We start from the raw sequence: 25,652 nt of genomic DNA on the forward strand, positions 1-25,652 counted from the left end.
ATTCAGGTATGATGGACATGTCAAAGGTGTTGGTTTTCAAAATTGTCAGATCTCCGTGCAACTGAGCATCTGTGTACTGTGCTGGGAGGAAAAAATGTGATGCATTGAAGCACCATGTCACAACTTAAAGAAACTGCTGCTCCTGGTACCAGATTCTAAGGCAATCTTGATCTTGATTGGGTCAGAGCTGTTTTGACAGTACAAGGAGGACATGTACAATATACGGCAGGCAGTTTTAATCTTATTATTGATCAGTGTCCATAAGAGTACATAGAAGGAAGAACCATGTGCATGTATTTGCTGAGCTTTAGATTATTCAGAAACAAAATGAGTACACATACAGTATATAGCACCCTTTTTATTGAGTGGACGGAAAAACATTAACATTCATACACATTGGTGCTCACCATTCTTTGGTTAGGCAGCTGCTCGTCAAATTTAGTATGTGAATGAATGCCTCTGAATCAGCATACAGTACATGAAGTATGGGAAGTCTCATAAGAAAAATAAGGTCCCATTGCTTATCTGTGCAGGTGAAAAATATTACATCCACAAACGGTAAAAACCCAGAGCTATTGTAAGGCATGTAAACACAGATCCTGTGATGGAAAGAAAAGAAAGCTTTAGAATGGCAAGCATTTAGAATATATACATAAACCTTGCTCTCAACTATTACATGCAATGAGCTACTAAACCTAAATGGAAATTTGTAGGTGGTGGATTTCAGTTTGTGGCACATAGACAGTTCAAGATGTGCAAAATCTATTAGGAGGCTTGCACAGTTTAAAGGGATTCAATCATTAAAACTGAATATTTTTCCCCTAACACATAGGAAAGGCTATTCTTTTCCTACCTTTAGATTTCTTCTCTGCACCGCCGTTCTGTAGATATCTGGAACACCCTCTCCGCGACGTCTTCTCCCGATGGCTTCTTCTGGCTTTTGATGGCACGCATACGCAGCCGGCTCTGCCATCAGGCCATTTTCTTGTGGCCGCTTACACGAGAATACTGCGCATGTGTGCCACCTAAAGCCAGAAGAAGCCATCAGAAGAAGATGTCGCGGAGAGGGTGTTCTAGAGGAAGAAGAAGCCGTCGCTGAAGAGCTTTTTCGCAGCACTGGAGTTGCCTCCAGTGCTGTTTGAGCGCTGGGGCCCACCCCCAGTGCTGCGAGAGAATTCATTTGCATACCGATGAAAACCAGGATATCTACGGAACGACCGCGCGGAGAAGACATCTAAAGGTAGGAAAAGAATAGCCTTTCTTAAGGCTATTTCTACGTGTTAGGGAGAAAAAAAATCAGTTTTAATGACTGAATTCCTTTAGACTTTTTTATTTTTCAAAAGACTGGCACATGAAACATTAGTCGTAGTTAATTTCCTTCCATTAGCATTAGTTCCATTAGGTTCAGAACTGTATCTAGAAGCAAGGTTAGACCAGGTACACTAAATTGGGAGCTTAAAGGGGTTTTCCCATCTCAATGTTTCAGCAGTTTGCTTGTTGTCTCTTCTCACTTTCTGTATTTCTTCCCCCCTCCTTGCTGAATAGGACACTATGAGGTATCACAATACTTATGCAGATCAGATATGTACAAGTTTGTAGAGAATGGGCTCAGTGTTATTTGTGTGTTAACATAGATAGATAACAGATTCGGCTTTATCTGCAAACTGCAATTAGCTGAACGGATTGTCCTGCCCACAAGGTAGTAAGTGAAGTCACTTGTCCTATCTTTTTGTTGTGCATATTTGGAGTATGGAAATTGATTGTTATTGCAGTTTTTATCCATTGCAATGCATGATGTGATATCCATAGCGAATCTGCAACAAAATCAGCAAATTGCTTTTTTTTCTCCCCTCCTGTTTCATTTGCCTACTGTATATAAATACCCTTAGTCCAGATATCACTCTGACAATTTGCAGCAGAGAACAGGACAATACATGTGTGAGAAGATTTCAAAGTTTTATTGATATGAAAGAAATCTTTTACTGCGGTCTAAACCTATACTGACCATTAACTTACCGCAGTATCCAGACAACTCGGGAATGCCCTCGTACACAAACTGGCTATACCATTAGAACTTGTAAAATATTGGTCAATTTATTAGATAGACGCCATAATCAAATGAGGAAAAATGTGGACCAATTTAAGATATAAAGGAGATCACAAAAAAAGACGTATATCACAGATTCATTGACTGGAACAACTGAAGCTACACTCCATTAGGGCTAGTTCACACGTGAACTGCCCGCGCGGGTTTTGACACAGAGAGAGCCGCGTCGAGCCGCGTCTCTCTCTTGTCAAAACCCGCCCGCCACGACCATCGCTGTCGCGGCTTAACCCTCTGCTGTCGGCTCAAATGAATGAGCCGACATAGGAGGGAGCTGCCGGGGGCGGAAGCCGCGCGGCTGAGCCTGCGCGGCTTCCGCCTGAAGAATGGACATGTCCTTTCTTTTCTCCGCTAGCAGCAGCCCGCCGCTAGCGGAGAAAAGAAGCCCGGCGGTCTCCATAGACCACCATTATAAGGGGAGGTTTTGGACGCGAAATCCGCTGTCAAAAACCTCCCCTTATACTCACGTGTGAACTAGCCCATAGAATTGAATGTAGCGGCATATAAACATATACTTTGCTCCGCCAGCTTTTTCTACAGTTGCCAAACTGCTCTTCTGTTGAGACATATCAACAGGAGACTGACCTGCAGATTCACACAGCGGTAGGAAGCCCTCTTTTCTATGAAAGTCTGTTATAACCTTATAGACAGTCTCCTATACACTATATGGAAAAAGGGACTTTCAGTCTGTGTGTGAACTGGTAGGTCAGCAGGGCTGTGGAGTTGTATTGTAAAATTTATGTTGGTTGCTGAAGTAGTGCCTACATTTTGAAGTGCTATACAGATATTGTCATAAGTCACTTTCCCAAGTAAAGCTCACGCTCAGAATTTCCTTTCAATATGCTTTTAATCAGATAAATAGTATTTTCATATTTACTATAATGGGGCCTTACAGGAGTTTTCCTGCTTCTGTGTGACCATGGCTATCAGCCACTTATGAAGTGTCAGAGTACAAAAGAAATGCTGGTGGTTTGGCATACCAACTCCACAGCCCTGCAGGTGAGTCTGCGTATCACCTCACAAGACACTTGTTAAGCAACTGTACAAGAAGTTGGGGGTGCTGAGTGAGTGAATCATTTTTACCACAATACATAAAACTGTCCCGCAATCAAGACCTAAAATGCAACCTGAAGACTCACGTTTTTAGATTATCAAACAACCCATAGTAACCATGCTGCCACCTGTAACTCTTACTATAAACTATTAACTCTACCTGCCTTCCCTTATAGATTTTAAGCCTTTTGTGGAAGGTCCTCTTCCTACTGGTACCAGGTCACTCATGTAGTTAGCAAAAGTACAATAAACACAAAACTATGTATGTAAACCCCTTCGCGAATGTACAACACTATGAAATCAATAGAGCTATAAAAATAAATAAAAAAAACCCTCAAAGAATTAAAATTCACACTGGAATGTAGGCTTAATAGCAAAACTACATTATATATGTTAATAGGTTGTTGATGTTTAGCATCCAGCAGAGAAAGTTAAAGGGGTTGTCTCAGCAAAAATGGACAACCCTTTTGATGTGTAAAACAGCTGGGGTCACTGAAATGTTTTTTTTAAAAAAAAAGCATACTCACCTGTCCCCGTTGTTCCGGTGTCTTCCCATGCATCTCGGCAGTGTCTTCTGAAGTTGTCCTGAAGGCGCTGATTGGCCTCAGTGGTCACGTGACCGCAGAGGCCAATCAGCAAACAGCCTGGATGTCAGGATCTGTGACATCACATGTCCTCTTCCTGAGGCCTGCTGATTGGCCTCGGTGGTCATATGACCGCCGAGTTCAATCAGTGGCTTCAGCACAACTCCAGAAGAGACCCCCCAGAGCAGAAGAACTAGGAAGAATGAGAGGACACCGGGGCAACGGGGACAGGTGAGTATGCAACATTAAGAGTCTAATGAAGTAACTGCCTCTTGATACAGAATATTTTTTGTTTATGTGAATTTTGCCAGTTTGACTTGTGTTTCCACTTCTTCAGCCAGTATGTTTTATAAATACACACTTTAGATTTGCCTTTCTTCTCAATGAAAGGATACAAAATTGAAGAACAAATAATATAAACGAAACTTACCTGCAAGATATTTGATGGTATCAAGTTTGTGGGATTCTAACATAGTTTTTATTCCTGCTACTTCTGTATCAATCTTCCTTTTGGTTTGTGTGAGTGATCTATTTTCTTGGGAATGCTGAAATTAAACCATGTTGAGTTATATGGAAAAAAAATTATTTATTATTGCAATGTATATAAAACCTTCAGAAAACATACTAGCAACAAAATAACAAAAGTAACATGTAATACGAATTAGGAATGTGAGGCAGGTACTCAATAAGGCTGGTTTCACACTAGCATTGTCATTTCCATGGTTCTGATTTGTTAGAAAATTAAAACTATGGACATTACAACAACCAGACCAACTAATACAAACAGACAGCAAAGTTGTCATAAAAATAGAAGGCCCCTTCCACTGGAAAAAATTAAGAAACATGACTTTTTTCAATGGACAATACAATACTACTGTGAAGGTAGCCTAAATAAGACAATATAATTGAATCATACAAATGTCAACAGTCAACATGAAGTAGATAACATCTGGTCATGGGAGAATTATTATGGAACACCAAACATGGCAGCCACCCCCAGTGGTAAGATCTGACCCCTGAGCAATACTTCCGTGGGGAGACCTGGTGTACTCAACCATGCCCCTCACACTCCTTCAGACACTATAATATGCCTCATTCCAGGCATTTAATGGTGTTCAACCTACTTAACAACTCTTTACTCAATTTAATGGCTTAATATAATATGCAGGAGATACCCACAGGTCCTGGGGCCTCCATATGTACATCAGTGCCTCATTGACCAAGGAAACATATTCTAGGATGTGCCTGCAATTGTGTTTGGATATCCCATGAATGAGTTGCAATACTCTATATCAATACGGGCCAATGACAGATCACTCCCACATCAAAACAAACAAATAAGCATCTTCCTACCCATACTTAGGCATCCGACCAGATGGTCTGTGTCCATCTGGTGAAGCATAGTAGGAGTTTTGTAAGCTCTATGCAATAGATATAAATGGGAAAGGGAGTCCATCAAACCCTTTCCCATCTCCCAAACCCATCTCATTTTGTAGAGACTGCAGGGCAAATTGTCATTCATTGAGGGTAATGATCTGTTCTAGACTCGCTCTAGACTCCGGAGACAAGCCAGGTAGAGGAATAGCACGCAGATACAAATCTATTTGCAAATCTTAGGTGGATGACCGAGAAGAGTATACCTCCACAAAACACACTTGTAGTGTCTCTAATACACAGTATCTGCTTCCCCATTTACTTCCCTCCTGTGATTTCATAATAATAGACAACAAATGCCCAGCACCCCCCCCCCCCTCAAAATGAAGAATCTTTTCTGTGTGGCATTATCAAGCAAACAGTGTCAGGAATCTCAGTTTAACTGCTGTTGCTTTAAGGTTACCAAGCCAACCTGTGAAGCTTCTGCAGTTTTCAGGGCTCTCCTATGCCGATTCAAATAGCAGCTGAGTAGCAATATTTAAATCCTGTTCCTGCTCATCCAAGTGCCTGCTATTTGGTTGTACTTTTCTGGAGGCTTCCATACTTTATTCATCCTCCTGGTTTTGATCTATTTTGTAAGTTTATTGTTGGTTCTGGTTAGACTTCAGCTTGTCGAGCGTTTATTTCTTATGAAACCAAAAAAGCAAAAATGCTTCACAGCTCAAACAAACGGTGGTTATAAAGTAGGAAAAAACAGAAAGTAGGAAAAAATCCTTGGCTAGGAGCAAACAAACAAAAAAAAAAAAGCAAAATTTTTTTTTCCCAGCGACACAAAAGAAACAAAAAAAAAAAATTATGTAAAACTTAACTTTTAATGCTCCATAGCACAATTATCAAAAACACATCTACTGAATGGAAAAATCACATAAAAATGCTATGCAATGAGTGAGGGGCAACGAGCCTTGAAACGCATAAGCAGCTCAATATGTGGCGTTTTTTGTCTTCACTTTTATGTTTTTGTGATTTTGTGTGCATCTTTTCTATGTGATCTTTCCATTCAGTAGATGTGTTTTTGATAATTGTGCTATGGAGCATTAAAAGTTAAGTTTACTTCTTATACCAGTTTCTGTGGTAATAATTTAGGCCCCAAATTCAGCACAAGTCCATCTAGCTTTGTGGCTGGCACTGGTGAAGAAATTTGGGTGCCCAGGATCTTCCTCTCAGTTTGTTCTACTGCTCTCTGTAATCTGCCAGTTCCTGCAGTTTCTGAGATTTGTTCCAATTTCTGATATTTGCTCTGTATTTGCACTGTTCGTGTCCCAAACTCTCTGTTGCAAGGCTAAAGTAAGTACTATAGTCCTATTCTTTCTGTTACTAATCTCCCAAATATACAAACGCTATACATATTGTTTCATAGCATGCCATACAATGAGTGGTGAGTTTGCCCCCCCCCCCTGTTAACAGTAAAGTATTCAGGGAGTTGGGACTTGAACACCCTTTCCTCTAATTGTACCCGAAGGAATTCAATCTACATGGACTACAAGGGCCATGACTAGCATCTCCAATTGCAGATCAACTCATAAGGGAGTGATCTGACAGACATCTCACCAAATATTCCACCGACCAAACAAATGGGTAGAGCATGCATTCCCCACATCTAAATGTATTCTGGACAGAGACTAATGTGATGTGGAAATAAGGATATGAGTATATACAACTCAGATACAATACTCAAGTGGAATTTATTCCAGTAAATTTGTAGATATTTATTAAAATCCTCAATAAGTAATACAGGAGCACTGGGAGATGCCGCTACAACAGAGAAAATCTTCTTCAGCACCTCACTCCAGTATGGCGGCTAAATAACACTCACATTACCAATACTTTATGTTAACCAAAGGACAGAAATCTTAGAACTGGGAAAATAATCAATAAATAACCAAAATCAAACAAAAATAAACAAGTCAGCTCAATTAATCAATGTCAATTTTATCTAATTGATTATATCAATTTATATTACATCCAAGCCACCCTGTCTTACACAGTCATTGGCTAAAGGATACATGACTCACTAAATACGGTCTAAATGGGATTGCACATATGTGAATAACAAAAACACTAAATTCAGTGGCAAACAAACAAAAAAAGATATTAGCCATCCCCATTTCCTAAAATACCCCAAACTATAAAAATAGACGAACACCATAGTGATAAAAAGAGAACAAAAAAGCCAAATTGCCATTTTGCCTCCTATAAAGAAACGGAATAAAAAGTGATCAAAATGTCAAACAAAATGGTATATATAAAAGCTACATCTTGTGCCTCAAAAAAATGCCTTACTTGGCTCCGAACACAGAAACACAAAAAGTTACAGGTGTCAGAATATGGCGACTAATATACTTTTTTGCTTTTTTCATAGTTTTTGATTTTGAGAAAGGTATTAAAAACACAACAAAAACTATAGAAATTTGGTATGGCTATGATTGTGCAGACCCCTAGGAACTGCCATAAAAACAAATCCCTAAATTTACTATTTATACATAAAAAACCATCATAGTAACAGTTTCCATGCTTAAATAACGACTTCTTAGCATTATTGTACTTCTCCATGGCTAAAACTACTCAAAAATGATAAGAGGAGTATTTTTACTCTTCAATAAAAATATAGTGTGACCTCTGCAACCAGTCAAGAAGAATAGAAATTTTACTTGGGGTTGTTAGAGACATAGTGAACATTTTTCTTTTTTTGTGTCAAAGTGCAGTTCCACTAATGGGAAAGCAAACTTTTAATCCAAATAAAGTGTGTGATTCTGCTGAAAAGTAGCTTTTTTCTGGAGCCACACAGCAGTACTTGTCAGTCCTTATGTGAGTGGGTGATTCTGGATGGTGACAATAAGTGAAAAAGGGTGCTAAGGCAGGCACAAATTTCACAAATCTTTTACTTCTAGAAACACAGTTGGGAATGTAATTTTTATAAACAGAATGAACTGCTGCAAATTAAATTCAAATTCCCAACTATGGTTTTAACTAGTGATATCTCAAATACTTTTCTAGCTAGTACATCAGTCGTAGCTTTCATATGATACCAGAATAATTTTTCTAGGTGGTATCAAATTGAAGATACAGTATTTGAAGTGACCATCCCTCCCTTGGTAAATGCTGCAGCTCTGCATATTCACATTGCAACTGTGTACAGACTTTCCCTAGTAACAGCTCAGTTAGAGGGTTGCTAAGGACAATGTTACACCCTGATTTATAATAAAAAGAAAGTTACATTGCTTAATAAAATATACTACAAAAATGGTCACCAAACACCCCTCGACACAATAGCATTAAAAAAAATAAACAAAAAAGTGTTACACTTTAAAAGCAAAATAAAATAAATGATTGAAACCAAATATTATATGTTTATGTATTATATATGATTGATTGATTTTTTAGTTAGCTCTTCGAATAAATTTGGTATTTCCAACCTAGACATTTATGGCATATCCACAGCGGGCTCAGTTATCTAAACTGCCATATAAGTGGATAAAGATAGTCTATTGCTTTTGGTCCTATCCATATCTATATACATGGTCTTGTAAACACAGAATCTATTCTCAAAGGAATGTACGGTAAGTAACAAACATCAAGCCTGAGGTCGCAACCTCGTCATATATTATATTATTAAACAGGATAAGCGTGTTTTGAATCCTTCACGTTCCAGGGTGCAGCAATATTTATCTTCATGGAACATTACAGTATATGAAATTATAGTGTGATTCATTGGGTTGTGTATAATGTTTAGAGGTTATGTCTATCTGTCTGGCAATACTGGGTTACGCACCTATTAAATATGACTGTCCTAGTTTTCCTTCACAATACAATTACACACAATGAGAAGGTGACAGGCAGAGTGCTGGAGTCCTGATATATCATCCCAGGTTTCTGACATATGTGTGGTCCAGGGTGGATCTTGTGTAGGCCTCAGCACCAGGTGGAGATCCTGGGCTCATTACTGAGCCAGAAAAAGGCTGCAGATCCTGAATTGCAGTGCAGTTCCACGGAGTGAAAGGAGGTGTGTGTTTCTGTCCTGTAACCCTGAGTCTGGTGAGACTATATTGTGCTTGCTTTGTTCGTGTGGCTAGAAGTAAGCCACACGTATAGTTAGGTTATCAGTTCTATTTAGTTAATGGCTCAGACGAGCAGGATTTTGTTTTGTTTTTGCCTAAAGTTCAAGCTATATTTTGTTTTGCTCATTTTTGTGCCTGGAGTCAAGGTTTATTTATTTTCCTTTTTTTTTTTTTCTAAATAAATCAGTTTGCTACATATTTTGTGTCCCTGTCTTGACTGTTTGAGTCCGCACCACTCCTTCCAAGCTAACTTCCCCTCAACACACAAAACAAAAATTTGACAATTAGAACACTAGTTAGTGTTCTAGTATGAAAGTCAGCAAAAGTGCAATAAAGACAATGATCTGTTCCTTTTCTTTCTCTGCTTTCATGAGGAAACAACCAGATAAGTTAATGAACCTGGCAGGCCTGTCACCTGCAGATCTAAAGCAATCCGATTGCAGGAAAATGCCTAGGACAGATGAGCTAAAGGATTTTTTGGGGATTAAAGAGGTCCAGTTACATTCCAAAAAATAACAAACATACCTTAAAGAGGACCTTTCACCATCACGTACAGTTCTTAGATCCCCTCAGTAAGTGTTGCCCACTGATTCCAGCACAGTTAGATTTTTTTTCTGTAGCATTCCTGAAAAGTAATTGCTGTCAGTTTTAGCATCCAACAAGATAATTAGGCTCTCTACTGTGAGGTGGGCGGTCCCTGTCTGTCTGTTCCCATCTAGGATCTCCCACCTGACAGTAGATAGCCTAATTAGCATATTGGATGCTGAAACTAACAGCCAAGATTGCTGTAGCACGGTGCGCTGGTATTGGTGAAGCAGCTCCCACTAAAGGATGCAATGAGGAGGAGCTAGTGGAAATGCTTATAGGTCCTCCTTAAAGGGTTTTTTTTCCATCTCAGAGTTTCACCTACTCTCTTGTCTCCTCTCCCCTCTTCTTCCCTTCCCTTCCTGATTTCAGTGATACATTGGTGAGCAGGTTTAGCATAGTCAGGCCAGCAGTGTGCTCCTAAGGATAAACTGCACACTATTATTTCTAGATTTACATACAAAGATAAAGAGGTACTGATCACTGATAATGAGCAGTATTTGGCAAACAGAGTAAGGTAGCTGAAACTATAAGTTTATATATTATCCTGGAGATAGGAATACAGCTTTAACCCTTTTGCTGCCATGGGTCCACAGATATTTTGCACTTCTGGTAGCCAGAACAGTTTTCAGATGGACAAATAAAACGTAAATTGCAACATTAAAAAAATCATACTAACCCCACATATCTATATATTTTCTTAAAGTACACACTTGCAGCATTGCCACAATGCCACTTGGTACTGTATGCGAAAAGGCACCTTCATGCAATTTTGATTTAAAATTTATGTTTTATAAAATAGAATGCAAATAAATGTATATTAGTTGCTAAATGTGGAAACCAAACAAAAAGTTATATGTACCAAACCTCCTAAAAATAAAAATTCAACATGTGCAACGTTCATTCATATCACTAAAGCCTACACCTGCCTGCACATATAATAAAAATATTCAGCCTAAACTCATACATTTAAACCCTTTTAGGCCATTACTTGTATACGTTTAATAAAGTGGGGTTTCTTTAAGACGCTAAAGTGTCAATTTGCCATCTGTGTTAGAAATCAAAAAAAGCCAATAGAAGAATGTTTTAGCATTTCATAGTCAAGAGTATAAGTAATAAAGTCCGGGATGACATTTCCTGTGCTGGCTGAACTCAATTGTTTCAGCAAACTACTATCCATGATCAAATGCAGTTCTTACCATTTCTACTATTTCTGTTCGAAGTTCTAGAAGCTTTCGCACATTGTCAGCATACTGAAAGAAAAATAGGAACACACAAATTAATATATAAGACAAATAGCAACAACAGACATATTAATAGTGTAATACTGCTGAAAAAGGGGAAGCTGCAAAAATACATCATTGAGGGCCAGTCACACACAGCCGAGTTCCATCCTTAAAACACTGTCTATGTTTCAGTCTCATATTATCTTATCCTATCCTATCCTACTAATATTGTATGTCTGTTACTCGACCACGCAAAAACGGCTGAACAGATTTGGATGAAATTTGGCACATAGATTGGTTGCAACCCACATAGGCTACTTTTTATCTCGGTAAATGACATGGCTTCACGACTGTTATAAATTTATGTTCACATACTATATTAAACTGCTCTTTTCAGCAGCAGAATCAACTAATAGGAGTTTGCTGATAAAGACAGGTCTGTTATCTCTCTATGTAAATTCACAGATAACACGCAGTCCATTGTGTACAAGCATTTGCATATTATCTGATCTGCTCCAGTGCTGAGACACTGACATGGGAAAACCCCTTCAATTCAAATTGGCAGTTTGCCAATTTTAAACATGCTGGGAAAAAGAAAATCTATTTTGTGGCAAAATTCTAAAACAATGAGAGCTATGAAGGTAGCCAGAAGTCAACAGACTTCTCTCACGTGGAGCTAAGGAGGATTGCGCAAGCTAGGTGCCAAACGGCTCTTAGAGCAGGCGGATCATCGATGCCAACAACACGCTCATTATAAAGCGTCCCAGCGAGCTGCTGAGATGCCGGAACAATCACAGGCATGGCGTGAGGAACAAGTTCAGCAGCAGGACAGCTTAAGAGGTGCCGAAATACTGGAGCAGGTGGATCATCAACGGTAGCAATTTGATGAATATAGGTGGATCATCGATGCCAACAACACGCAGACGAAGTCGAGGCAGAGGCTATTACAAAATAAAGCTATGACCTTAGTAAAGTAGTGACCAGACCATTCGGGACTCATTGCACCATAACTTAGTTTAATGAAGTGACTTCCGTTCAAATGGTTACAGACATTCATAGAAAAGTGTCCGGCATGTCGAAATGCAGTGTGAAATAGCTCTAAATTGTTTGTACGTCGATATAACTGTGATATTTGGTTTGAAGTTTTGTCACTAGATGGAAGATGAACATATACCAAGTATTGTTGTAACAGCCAGTTTAACAAAGGCAACTACACAGCGCAAGTGTTCAAAAGAATGGCTCCGATGGGGCTAGCCTTAGGGTGTGCAAATGAAAGTTGCATCAGCTGTTTCTTCAAAAAGGATTACCAGAGACGACCTAACAACAAAGGCTTGTGACCTCCATAAGCCTTCATTTTAATGGTATTGTAGTATTATTTAGGCATTGCATAGCATTATTACTACAGTGAAACCTCTCTAGAAGAACACTACTTTGAGAAGACCCCTCTCAAAGGCTAATTCTTTCAGTGACCGATTCCAACCCTCCCTCCCCCCATTATAATATATGAAAGTTATATCTTTCCATAATGGACCACCCCCTCACCCAACCAAAGACAGCTTTTTTAGCACATTTTTAAATGGGAATACCTTTGTAAAGACCACACATTAGACTTATATACACTGTGAGACCAGCTAATATATAGACTCAGCTTTGTGCTATGCTGCATTACTGGACTACAACAAGCAGCAGAACTATAAGGGGCATTGAGGAGAAAAATCACTGGCATCATGCTGGAGCAGAGAGAGTCCATGTCATAGCCAATGCAATCTGCCACCGAGGTACCAAGCATACATGCCAACAATCTCAATTTTGTCAGGGCAATCTCGGGAACTGGGCCAAGAAAAGGATGGGTTTTATTTATATCCCACACCAAAATGGGTATTCTTGGTATGTTCCCAGGTGGGCTTTTATGTTCATATTATGACCTATGAAATGTCATCAAGTATTGTCAAGGTTAGCAGTGAAAAGGGAAGATGGAAAGGGATTCAGGATGCGGACCATGCTGAAGATCACAACTTAGGACTAGGAATGAAAGGGAAAACATGCTGAGGATCACAGTTTAAATGAATACTGTATTGTCGACTAGGAATGAGAGGAAAGTCATGTATGGGACCAAGATTTAGAAAGATGCTATGCTAGGGATGGGATCATCTTGAACTAGGAAATGTGAAGGTCACCAATGCAGAAACAAAGAGTTGGGGTCTCCAATGGTTGTGTGTGTGTGAGTGGTTTGGAGTGACTTGTGTACAGTACATGACTGTTTTAGGAGTCCAGGTCAAGGCCTGGTTCTGTGCACAGGAAGGGGGGCCAGAGAGGTGCCGACTGAGCAGTAACCTGGAGGACAACTGTTCCAAGGTCATCATAGACTGGATAAATCTGCAAGGTCGCTTATAGCCCGGCAAAGGGATGCCGCCCAGTCTGGGGAAGGTCCTGGGCAGGATTGGGAGCATATGGGCTCAGGCTAACTGTATGGCAGTTTTAAATAGCAGTGGGAACACGTAGAAACTTGCGTCACCACCAGGAGCCAGAGAATAGTAGGAATCTTCATGGGAGACATGGTGGTGGAAAAAGGGTCTAGAGAGAAAGGGAGGTATCCCAGGGGCAAGCGTCCAACTGCTGCAATGGAAAAAAACTGCACAGCGAGGTTCCAAAGTAGCTGAGTCCCACTGAGAAGGCCATAGCTGCTGCTGGATTGGTGGAAGGCTAAAAGATCTCCCCACCTGGCCTACATGAGGGTTCAGGAAGCCTTGGAAAAGCTAGCGGGAAGAGTAGGGGGGGCTCGTTGGGGCTTAGTCCCAGCAGAGACCAGGGACTAAATTGAAAGGCTGCTGTACGGATAGAGCAGTTCAAAACAAAAAATTCATTTAGAAGGAAGCAGCCAGTAGTGTAGCATCCATGGTGTGGAAACAATGGCAAGGTCCATTAGGACTGCAAAATGAATGGACCCCGGGGCACACTATGGGTAAGGGGGTCATATGCTGAGAGCAGCGAGGAGGGGGCTTGAGAGTAGCCAATACTCTCTCAAATCCAAGTCTTTGGGCACCACAGGGTAACCGATTCGGTAGACCTTGCATCTGATAGTGGGGGTCACCTGTACTCCGCCACTATTGCAGCAGTGGCCACTGGGTGACTGGCAAGGCCTTCAACAAAGCACAGTGCCCGCAAGGGGGTGCGACTAGTGTGGTGTACATGCTGAAGTCTTCTCTGCACCCAGAAGAGAAAATAAATAAATAAAAAAAGCAGGAGACCTGCATGCAGATCATGTCTGCCTCCTACAGACACTAGGCTAAAATTAGCTAACATAGTGTCTGTGGAAAGGGTATAGCCCAGGGCGGAGGCAACACAATTTTTTTTGTTTCCTATTGTCAGTGTTCTGTTACGCTTAAATCATGATTCATATGTGTTATAATTGGTAATTGTTGTAATCTATTTCTAAACTCTTATCATATCAATTGCTTCTTTTACAAACTACAGTTTCCCAATAATCAATAATGGCTTTCTTAAAGTTTTTTTTTATTTTATTTATTATTATTATTATGTTGGGGGGTGTTTGGTGAACATTTTTGTAATATACTTTATTAACCTAACTTCCTTTCTAATAGGAAACAATAGGCTGTAACATTCTCCTTTGCAACCTCTACCTGAGCTGTTATTAGGGAAAGTCCATACACATGTGAGTTGTGAATATGAAGTTTGGAGTCAAGTGGGCAGTGAGCTTTCCTTATATGAGTAAACATACAGAGATAGCTGTCAATCACTGAATAGAACCGCCAACTGGACTCCTATATCTAAGATAAGAGATTTAAATGAATTAATGAAAAGTTCTAATTAACCTTTTCCCACCAATTTATCTAACAATCTGTTTATGATCTCCTACTCTCATACACAACCTGCTGCCTAGAGATCAAATACCATATTCAGTGTGACAGATTCTCTTTAAATGTTTTCTTGGGTTTAAAAAGTCTATTTCCATTAACACACAAAGAGCCAATTTAGTAATGTGTTGTTACTTGGAATGTGGCATAAAATGCGCCACTTCTTTACTGAGATATGGAATTGACATATCACATACACATGAATCCTGAGTTACAGGAAAATGGTCATTTTAAATAAGCGGACACATACTGTACATACCAGCACTTACCATTTCTTTCACTCTGCTTTTCTCTAAATTAAAATCCAATTTGTTATTTGCACGAACTTTGGCAATTTCATCCTTAACGGCAGAAAGAAAAATCATTTAAGGTTTGTCAATGCAGAGACCTGACCATGACTTACATGTCACAGAATATATGACCAATAATTCCACCAGCTCAAGTATTTTATTCAAGCAATCTACAACAAATCCTACCGTAATGGATTTATTCCTAACAATTTTTTCACTAGCTTTCCCCATTCAAGTTGACCATGTCTTCTATGGAACAAGCACAAAAAAGTACAAGCTAGGCAAGACCACTATTTACTGGAGATGTTCTGATGAAATGGACCCCACACGTTCAACAGGAAGCGTAAGGGTAAGTTCACACGATGTAACGTGCCGCGTGATGTGGCACATAAACGGCGTGTGAGAGTTTGCGTGCCGTAAACTCTCCCATTGATTTCAATGGGAGCCTGGATCGTATACGCCGCGTTATTTTGCGGCCGTGATTTTGCAAAATAACGCGGTGTATACGATCCTAACTCCCATTGACATCAATGGGAGCGCTTACGGCACGCAAAGTCTCACACGCCGTATACGTGCCACATCACGCGGCACGTTACATCGTGTGAACTCCCCCTAACTTTACTGGAAAAGTGGATCTCTCTAGAACTGTGGGAAAAAGGAAGCTCCAAGAGAATGTGATTGTATAATACTGATTCTCAACCTTACTAATGCCGCGGCCTTTTAATACAGCTCCTTATGTTGTGGTGATCCCCAGCCATAAAATTATTTTCGTTGCTACTTCATAACTGTAATTTTGCTACTGTTATGAATCATAATGTAAATATATAATATGCAGGATGTATTTTCATTGCTCCAATTTAATTTTTTTTTTGCAGTAGTTGATTATTTTATTGTGCATGATTTTATATCTACACAGTAATTATAATTCAAAGTTTAATTTCCCACTCCAGCTGCACCAGTTTAACCTGGGACAACTAGAGCGAAACATTAAAATGTGGCAGATGGAGAGGGACATTACACCGTAGGGGCAACTAGATGGTAACATTATTGTCCAACCGACCCCAGTTTAATGTCCTTCTCTAGTTGCCCTCAGTTTAATGTCCTCTTCCAGTTGCCCCCAGTTTAATGTCCTACTCCAGTTGTCCCCATCTGAATGTTCTCCTCCAGCTACCCACAAGGTTTAATGTCCCCCTCCAGTTGCCCCCTAATATCCTTCTTCGTGTGTCCCCAGTTTAATGCCCCCTCATATGCTCCACTCAGTTTAACGTCCCCCTCATATGCCCACAGTATATTCCCCCCCCTGCATCTGCCCCCAAAGTTTAAATGTCGGTCTTCAGCTGAAAAGTTTAACATAAAAAACACTGATATTCACCTCTCCTCACTTCCCTGCTGCGCAGTCTGCAGTCTTTTGTCCCAGGAGCTACAGGTGTGATGTGAGTGACATCATCACATCTTGCCTACAGCTCCCAAATCCAGAGCACGCAAGGGCACAGTTAAGAGGCAGGGCCTGTTCACTTCTGCTTCACCACTGTATTCAACTCATCTGCGTACTCTCTGGACACAGATGTGTTGAATCCGGAACATACCTCCTGCCAACCGGGACCGCAGGACACAACCCATAATCTGGGATGGTTGGGAGAGCGGTGTCTCGGTTCCTAAGACCATCAGAAGTATGCATTTTCATATGGACTTAGGCAACCCCTGTAAAAGGGTCGGTCAACCCCCAAAGGGGTTGCGACCCACAGGCTAAGAACCGCTGTCATACAGGCATTCAATAAAACATAGGCTCCTAAATCTATACATGTATAGGTATATGAAAGAACCATATAGATCCTGGGCTCTGGGACAACTATTTCTAGCAAGCAATGGAAACATAGTATAAAAGTTAATAGTGTACTACAGAATCTATATTATCTTATGACATTTAGGGATAAGCCCTGCTGTTGGTAAATATTAACTGAATACAAATTCCCCACTATTACCAGGCCATTTATATCAGCATGTATACTACATCTAGTTCAGCCCACAAACTATGTACGATCGGTGGCTATTCATACAAAGCTTCAATTCCTTGTGGTTTCCTTAGGCTATGTCCACACTGTCCAGCTGCCACATGTGGCCAAAACCTTGCCCAACTGCAGTGGCCAAAGCCACATGATCATATAAAACTGAAATACAACTACAATTGGACTGTAACTGGAGACTTTTAAATAACCATACAGAATGTAATGACCAATGTATGGGCCGGTTTAATATACGAAAACTGAGTTTAGTGAGAATGAATAATAGAACATGAAGTAGATATGTTTTAACACTCACAATTGACTGTTTCTTCAGTTGTTCTAGTTCACTCTTTAATTTCTAAAAAGAAAGAAGAATTTACTTTTGTTGCAATGTATCTTCAACAACTGTAAAAATGTAATAGAACATTTTCATGTTCAAAAAACGTAAAGAAATAAAAACAGTTCAACTCTTCTGAAGATTTGAATGACGCCTATTACCACCAAAACTACTTATATGCTGTTACAGGGGCCAAAAATATCCACTTTAATCTATATACAAAGGAGCTGTTTGGTGCACATGGGTCATGGCCTCGTCTGCTGGATCACCTGTCTGCTCTGGCAGGAGGCGACCTTCTGTCTCTATCCCTTTTCCCTCATAGCTTGTAAGCCCTTGCGGGCAGGGCCTTCTATCCCACTGTGCCAGTCGGTCATTCTTAGTATTATATTTGTCTGTATATTTTGTGTACTGGATATAAACCCCCAAATGTAAAGCACCATGGAATTAATAGTGCTATATAAATAAACAATATGGGAAGAATATGCAAATATGTTTCCCAGGATGTAAATACAGTGGAGCGAAAATGGCTTTATAAGACTCCACACACCTACATGGTGGTCTCTCCCTAAGGAGTGACAATATCCCCAAAAATAAACAATAATAATACTAATAATAATAATGGCATCGAACACCTCATTTGCATATGAAATAAAAGTTTAATTACTCAGCCACAAGATTGCATTTGAAACAAGAAAGGAATTTATACTATGTGAATAACTAGCCTTACAATAGTATATAAATGGTTTAGAAGTGATTTTTGTATTGGTAGACTCCCTTAAAGAAGACCTGTCATGTCCTCACATATTGGCAGTATTCTATAAAGCGAGAAAGCTGTCAGTGTGCTGAATTCAGCAGCAACTCCCTCATTGCTTTAACCAGCTCTACTACATAACCTGCATTTGGACAGAAAAGGCTTAACTTGGCGAAAAAGGCAACAATTCACAAGGGGAAACCCGTTTGATGCAGATGACCCTAACCTATCTATCTGCAGAGTTGATATTCTGGGTGCTGGTGTCAGACTCCCTTTAAACTCTTCCTGACATCTGCGGTAATAGGCAGATGTCAGGCATTTGGGTTCTTGGCTCCTCGGTCAAAGCTGATCGTGGCTCCATTTTCCCAGCAGCAAATGGGTGCCGCCATTTTAGGTAGGATCGCCGCAGCCCAAAATGAGATCTGGGGACAGCTTTCTTCTGTCATGACAGTCAGGAGCCTATTGAAGGCTCCCAGGCTTTTCTGGCTTTCATTTGTAACACAGGCTGCTTTATCCAGTATGTCATACAAATGACGGTATTTTGTAGTGCATTAGCAAGGATTAAAAAATGAAAATCGAAAAACGCCTCCGGAGGGACGGGGTTTAAGACCAACAATTAAGGAAGATTTCTACCCAAAACTAAAAACAGCCATCACATGTGAGTGTGACTTCAATGAAAGTCTAAGTTTCTGTATAAATCTAGTCTTATGCTGTACCTACCAATTTCATCAGAATTTGCAGACCATCTAATGTGCTGGGGTCATCAGACTTTCTCATGACACCAGAAGTAGAGGATAAACAGAATAAAGCCGCTCATAGACTTTATATCACAGTTTCCCAATCTTTTCAGATTTGGGTTACCTCTGGAAAAAAAAAATAAGTCTCCTTGGGGCACCATTAAAACCAACATTTTTTTTTTTTACCAAAGCACAAGTGAAAGCAGTTCTGATGCGTATTTTTTGGGCAGTTTTTGAATTTACAGTTAAAAGATGTTAAATAAATAAATTTGTTTCACTTTAGAAACCCCCCCACCAAAACCTGCAGGCGCTTTTTCTGGTGCAGTCTTAACTGCACCGTCTGAATGGATCCTCAAAGTTACACCATCCTATACTTCTCACCCAACCACCCTACTCAACATGTGTCAAAACTTATCCTTTGCTATGGCCAGTATTTTGCACTTGCTCTCTACAGATACAACTGGTACCATACCTCGGCTACACACTGTGCATATCCTTCTACTGCAGCTGATGCAGTCAGGCATGCCCAATAGGCATACACTCCCTTCCTCCCTGCAATTTAAGTGCTAATGTGAACACTTGTGAGTCTTTCCCAGCAAATCCCAGGCAGGCAGCAGCCCTCGGCATGGCACCTGTGCAATATAGAATATCATCTTAACTTGTTCTTGCTGTTCTTGTTTATCCTTCATACTAAGGCTGGGTTCACACTACCGTAGGTGTCCGACAGCTAGTGTCTGTAGCTAATGTCTGCGCAAGATTTTAGCAACGGACACTAGCTGTGTCCGTTTAAAATTTCCATTAATTTAAATGGGATATTATGTTGCGTCCTTTAGTGTCCGTGTGTGTCCTTAAGTGTCCATTTACAACCATGTTCGATTTTTCAAGCGGACAGAAAAATCCTGCTGTCCTTGTCTGTATTTTACATTGCTCTTTATCATGTTGTAATTCCTATTGTGGGTTTTATCTATTATCTGTAGCTTGAAATATAAACAGTTGCTTTGATGGTTAATATTATAACTATATTATAATATTCTTTACAGTTACATTCGTATCTCCTCCTTTTTTCTATGTCTTGCTGACACAAGATTCTTGCCATGTGCTGGATGATATGATTGTGGATACGCTGTTTCTCCCCATGTATTTCCAATATGTATTTTTAAATATTATGTACACTAATGTATTTGCAATAAACTATATATTTTTTTCATAATCTGATTTGTGTGGAATTTTGCCTTTGGCATTGTTGAGTATAGCTGACATTTATACCTGGACCACTCAGAGATCTAGCAACTTGCTAGTCTACCTGCAGAGAAGTGCAGATACCTATACGGGGGGGCAAAGGGTAAATACTGGGGTACTTAGACAGCATCTCCAGTGACCAGAATCCACAGTAAAATGCTTCCTAGTGACTCCCACCCACAGTAAAATATCCCGCACCCACAGAAAACGCTCCCTAGTGGTCCTTCACCCACGTTAAGATGCTCCCCTGGAACACCCATGCAGTAAAATTATCCCCAATGACCCACTCCCCTAATAGTGTAATGCTCTCCAGTGGCTTCCTAGAAGCAGTCTGAATGGAGGAGCAGAAAGCTAAAGGCTCCTTGCCTCACCTATGTATTCCACAGAGGAGCAAGATAGTTGAATATATTGAATCAAGACATGCAGCCAACTTTCCCTTCACAGTGTTGTGCTACAACTGGAAAGTTTCCACAGCACCTGGCTGGAAATCGCTGCTTTATATAGTTTCTGGTCAAATACTTGTTTGGCTGTCATCTACACCTCATACCAAACCCCTCTAGTAGCAGCAAGATTGTTACGAGTTTGGACCGCTATATAATGTCTATGGGAGGCCTCCTCATGTTCCCCCATCAGCACATGTTGAGGAACATAACGTTTGATAAATATATTTTAACCAGAGATAACCTGGAGGAGACTGAAAAAGGCTTTTGTTCTTCTCATAGTATTGTACATGTACACTACTTAACTGAGCATAATGTGCATGGGGGATTTAGCAAGATAACAGTTTGCTGAATGATGTTTGGGCCGACAGTAGTCTAAAGTGTAAGTATGGCTTTAGAATATACATGGGACACAAAACTAGTGCACGAAAGGTTAGACAAGTAACAGAAACTTCTTTGACTAGGATGAAAATAATCCCTTGAGAGTTCAGGAGGTGCCAAAAAGTTGATTTTTCCAGTCTATAAACAGTACCTCATTTTCTGTTCTGAGAGCTGAAAATTCACTTTTCTCCAAGATGATCATATCCTTTTTTGCAGAAGCTATGTGTGACATGACCTGTTGCAGACTGATCTCCTGTAAAGAAATGCACAGACCCTCAATTAGCTTCATGGCAAGCTTCGACCAGTTATCTAAACCACTGGTCCCCATAGAAAATCACCCTCCTTAGGGAGTATCTGCTCCCATGTAGACTTCTTGAGCTTCCCCATTAAGGAATTAGGGACTGGACAGTAGGACTGGACAATGGGGATAAGCTATTACCATAAGTCGTTTAATCCCTCCCTGCATGGATGTCCCATAATAAAGATAAAGAATCTAACAAAAAATGGATTGTACTATGCTGACAACTAGTGTAACTAATCTAGACCCCTGGGAATGCTGGTATCAGTCCCCTTACTACCTTTGATCCCAAGGATGTTATTAGCCTGATCACCATCTTAGGCCACTAGAGAAAACCTTCACAATAGATTCCTAGTTGTTGCTAGTTTAACTCCTTAAGGTTGGGGACTTATTGGGGGCTCAGTAACTATATGGATTGACCCCAATTTATCTGGACACTGCATGCTATCTAGAGTTTCTAGTATCAAGATTCTAGACAATAGAGAAGATTTACAAGGATGCTATGTCGCACTGTATGGCTGCTATGTTGCTAATTTATTTACTGCTGTTTTGGATTGTATATCTTACAGGAGTGATAGAAGCTTAAAGGGGAGGAAATAACATTTCACATAGTCTATATAACTGATATGTTGGTAGTCTTCAAATGTCTTACTTGCTGAACTTTGGAAACCATATCCTTATATATGATCTCCATATTGCCATTCATGATCTTAAGTAGCGCTGACACAATCATCTCTGACTGTTGAGTTGTGAACCCTAAGTAAAAGAAACAAGATGTACAGATATAAAGGACTGTAATATAAGTTAAAAGAACATACCAAGAGAATTAAAGAGAACCTTTCACCACCTCCAAGGATCCTTCAATAGGCCATAGAATCAGTGGAGCAGCATCTATTGAAGTATGCAGAGTCGGAATTGGTGGAGGTGGTGAAAGATTCTCTACTTACAAATGATATTTTTCTTTTGTCATAACAGCAGTGAAACAGAATTCAAGCTGAGATGGATTCATCACATGATGGATGGAAGTGGAGAGTAAAAGATCCCACTGACTTATAAGGGTCAGTTCACACGGAGGAATTTGCCGCAGATTTGGGGGCAGATTCCACCCTCCGAATCTAGAAAAGATTCCTCCCGAATCCTCTTTCCATTAGTTTCAACGGGAGGCCGAGATTGCAGCAGGACACGGAAAAAAGAAGCATTCATCCGGGCCTAATCGGGAGCAGGATGAATCAGGAGCTAGCCCACACGAAAATACCAGCAGCGAAAAATGAAGAGGAATTTCCTCTTCATTTTCCACCGTGTGAACGGACCCTAATGGGGTCCATCAAGTTTTGTGATGAAATTAACCAATTTACGACAAAAGTGCTGCATGCTGTGCAATGTTTCCAGAAAATAACTGAAGCTTATGAACAACCTTTAATACAGAAGTGAACAAAACCAGACAATTACCTTTAGCCTCCAAAGCTTGAACAGCCGCATGAGTGTCAAAGTAGAGTTTCTTTCCCACAGATGAGAACACGCTCCTTTTCTGTGTATGCCTTTCTACTAAAAACCACGAATTACAGGCTGTAAAAAAGCAAACAGTGGACTTGTTAGGCTAGATTCACACTTATGTCAGGGCGAGCAGCAGTAGACTATAATGGGGTCTGCAGGACTTTTCTCTCTGAGAATTTTTCCTACGGAGACTCCAACGCGGGTGTGAACCTAGCCTTAGCACTACTGTACCATACCATGCGTCACATATTCCTATAGATGTTATTTCTGTGTGTTACACTACCTCATGGGAATAATTTCATGCTGGATTACTAAAGTCATGGTAAGCACAGATGGTAATAATTGTGCGCCATTATTAATATCTATTACACTCGACCGTCATAAATGGAACGGATGCGAAACTGACAAATATGCTAGATCCGTCAAAAACAGCATGATTGTGTGAATAAGGCCTAAATGTCCCATGAATGTGCTTTTCACCTCTGTACACCATTATAGTCAAGGGTCCATCATGTGATGATATGGGACTGCTGTCAGCTTTATTGTTCTAATCCTGTTATGGAAAGAATAAAACAGATGTAGACGGAGCTTAAATTGAATAGGATCTGGATTTTTTTAATGCCAGACCAGTTTGACATGACACTGTGTGAACAGAGCCTTACTTTCTTTGTATTTGGGATTCCGTTTTTATTTTTTACAGTACTTGTAGAGCCATTGTCTGCACATTGTGGTAACCGCTGATCCACTATTTAGGCTTCAGCTGGCTACATGTATGAACAGTTTTAGAAACAGAGTTGTCACCAATTGCTACATGTCAGGAATCAGGGCAATTTTCATGTGGTTTCTATGGGTAACATAGTTACATATTAAATGTCCTTGTGTAAGATAACTGAATACATTATTGTGTGCGGCTCTATCAGCTCTGGGACACATCAGAAACAGATGACGGCTGACGTAGTCTATGCTGAGACTTGCAGTTCTACTGCATCCACAACTGCGCATGTGCCACCTCACGGTCTCAGCTCTCACCTCTCTCGCGCGGTATCTGTACCACTATGGCGTGCATACGCCTTATACAGGAGAATGGAGAGCGCAGCATCGGATCCATCGCAGCACGTCCGTGTCTTAACATGCTGACAGCTCTGGTTGAGCACGGTGTCTGCTGTCACCAAAGCATAATCCTGACCTCCGCCGGCCTTCTTCTATGACGCCCGCGTTACTTAGTCACTTTACAAACTCAGGAATACAATCTCGGCGATATCGGCCACTTTTGTATTTATTTAGCTTCAAAACTGTTAAAACAATACTGCGGAAAAACAATAAAGTTCTGAGGATACAAAAGAGGGCGTGTCTCAGTTACGTAGCGTCAGGGCACTGAACCACCTCTGACGGTATGTTACGCGGAAGCCATTTTGGGTGAGCCATTTAGAAGCTTTACCTTGTATTGCAGAGTGGGCGCTAGGCGGCGCTCTAATCTGTTACTGAAATAACGTTATCGCTTGTTAGTAAGCAGTTAGCTGATAAGAAGCAGATAAGAGACGAACCTTACAGACTCGCCGCTCTTCTCACGTGTATTTTCATGTTGTATCACAATTTTAACCCCTTAAGGAAGCAGCCCAAAAGTGCATTAAGGACACAGTCTCATTTTTCAAAACTAACATGTCATTTTATATGGCAAGAACTTTGAGACGTTTTATCTTACACAAGAGATTTGGAGATAGATTTTTTCGTAACACATTGTACTTCATGTTATTGCTAAACAATGACCAATATTTTTGTATCTATTTAGTAAAAATAGGAAATTTAAAGTAAATTTGGAAAAAATACATGAATAAATATCTACCAGCTTTATATCGGCATCATCTTTTAATCGTCCTTTAATTTATTTTGGACGTCACAAGGCTTACAAGTGTAACAGCGATTTTCCAGATTTCCAAGAAAATTCCCCAAACTAATTTCTTAAGGACCACTTCAGTTCTGAAAGGGGTTATAAAGGCCTATTTATTAGAACCCCCTAAATGATCACATTTTCAAAACCGCAGCGTGGAGAGAACATTAAAAAAAGAAATTAATAAGTGACTTATCACGAGCTTAAAAAAAAAGAAATTATTATTATACTGAAGCTTGTTAACCCTTTTAGCATTTCACTGGAATTAAAACAAAATGGAGGTGAAATTTAAACATTTCAATTTTTTTTCAGTACATTCATTTAGCCCTAAAATTACCATGTTCACGAAGGGTTAAAGGAGCAGTTTATGCCCACATGTATGACACTGTTGTACCCAGAATAACGTACTTAACAATATGTGGGTATAAATTGCTGTTTGGGCACAGAAGGGAAGGAGTTTTATTTTGGTTTTTGGCGCACAGTTTGGTTTTTGGACATCATGTCACTTTTGCAGAGCCACTGAATGACCAGTAAAGTGTAATCTGCAGACATGTTACCGGACTTTGGAAATGACACCCCTGAAGGTATTTATCAAGTGGTGTAGTGAGCATTTTTAACCCTTGAGCATTGCATTAATTTAATATTCAGAAATGAATGTACAGCTGATAATGAAATTTGAAAATTGCAATTTTTCCAGAGATATGCCATTTTAGTGCCTGAAATGTTGTGCCCATCTTATGTTAGCAGAGACACACACTCCAGAAACTGTTAAGCAGGTGTCACATGTCAGGGGATTCCACTTTACTGGCATTTCAGGAGCTCTGCAAAAGTGTCATGATGTCCAAAAACCAATCCATATAAATTGGTGTTCCAAAAAC

General features: G+C 40.1%; 1 protein-coding gene across 1 annotated transcript; it reads right to left on the bottom strand.

Moving 5' to 3' along the window:
• Positions 1-356: 356 nt before the first annotated feature.
• MCUR1 (mitochondrial calcium uniporter regulator 1) lies at positions 357-24,197 on the bottom strand. Its single transcript, XM_075270856.1, has 9 exons — positions 23,916-24,197; positions 22,842-22,958; positions 22,045-22,148; positions 21,246-21,347; positions 17,526-17,567; positions 15,186-15,257; positions 11,015-11,068; positions 4,172-4,286; positions 357-599 (listed from the first exon to the last, which is right to left on the bottom strand). Exons 1-9 carry the CDS (start codon positions 24,016-24,018, stop codon positions 544-546), a joined length of 765 nt encoding a protein of 254 aa, XP_075126957.1. The 5' UTR covers positions 24,019-24,197; the 3' UTR covers positions 357-543.
• Between the last annotated feature and the right edge of the window lie 1,455 nt (positions 24,198-25,652).

This window comes from Leptodactylus fuscus, chromosome 4 (genome assembly GCF_031893055.1).
Source record: "Leptodactylus fuscus isolate aLepFus1 chromosome 4, aLepFus1.hap2, whole genome shotgun sequence".
Classification (NCBI taxonomy): Eukaryota; Metazoa; Chordata; class Amphibia; order Anura; family Leptodactylidae; genus Leptodactylus; species Leptodactylus fuscus.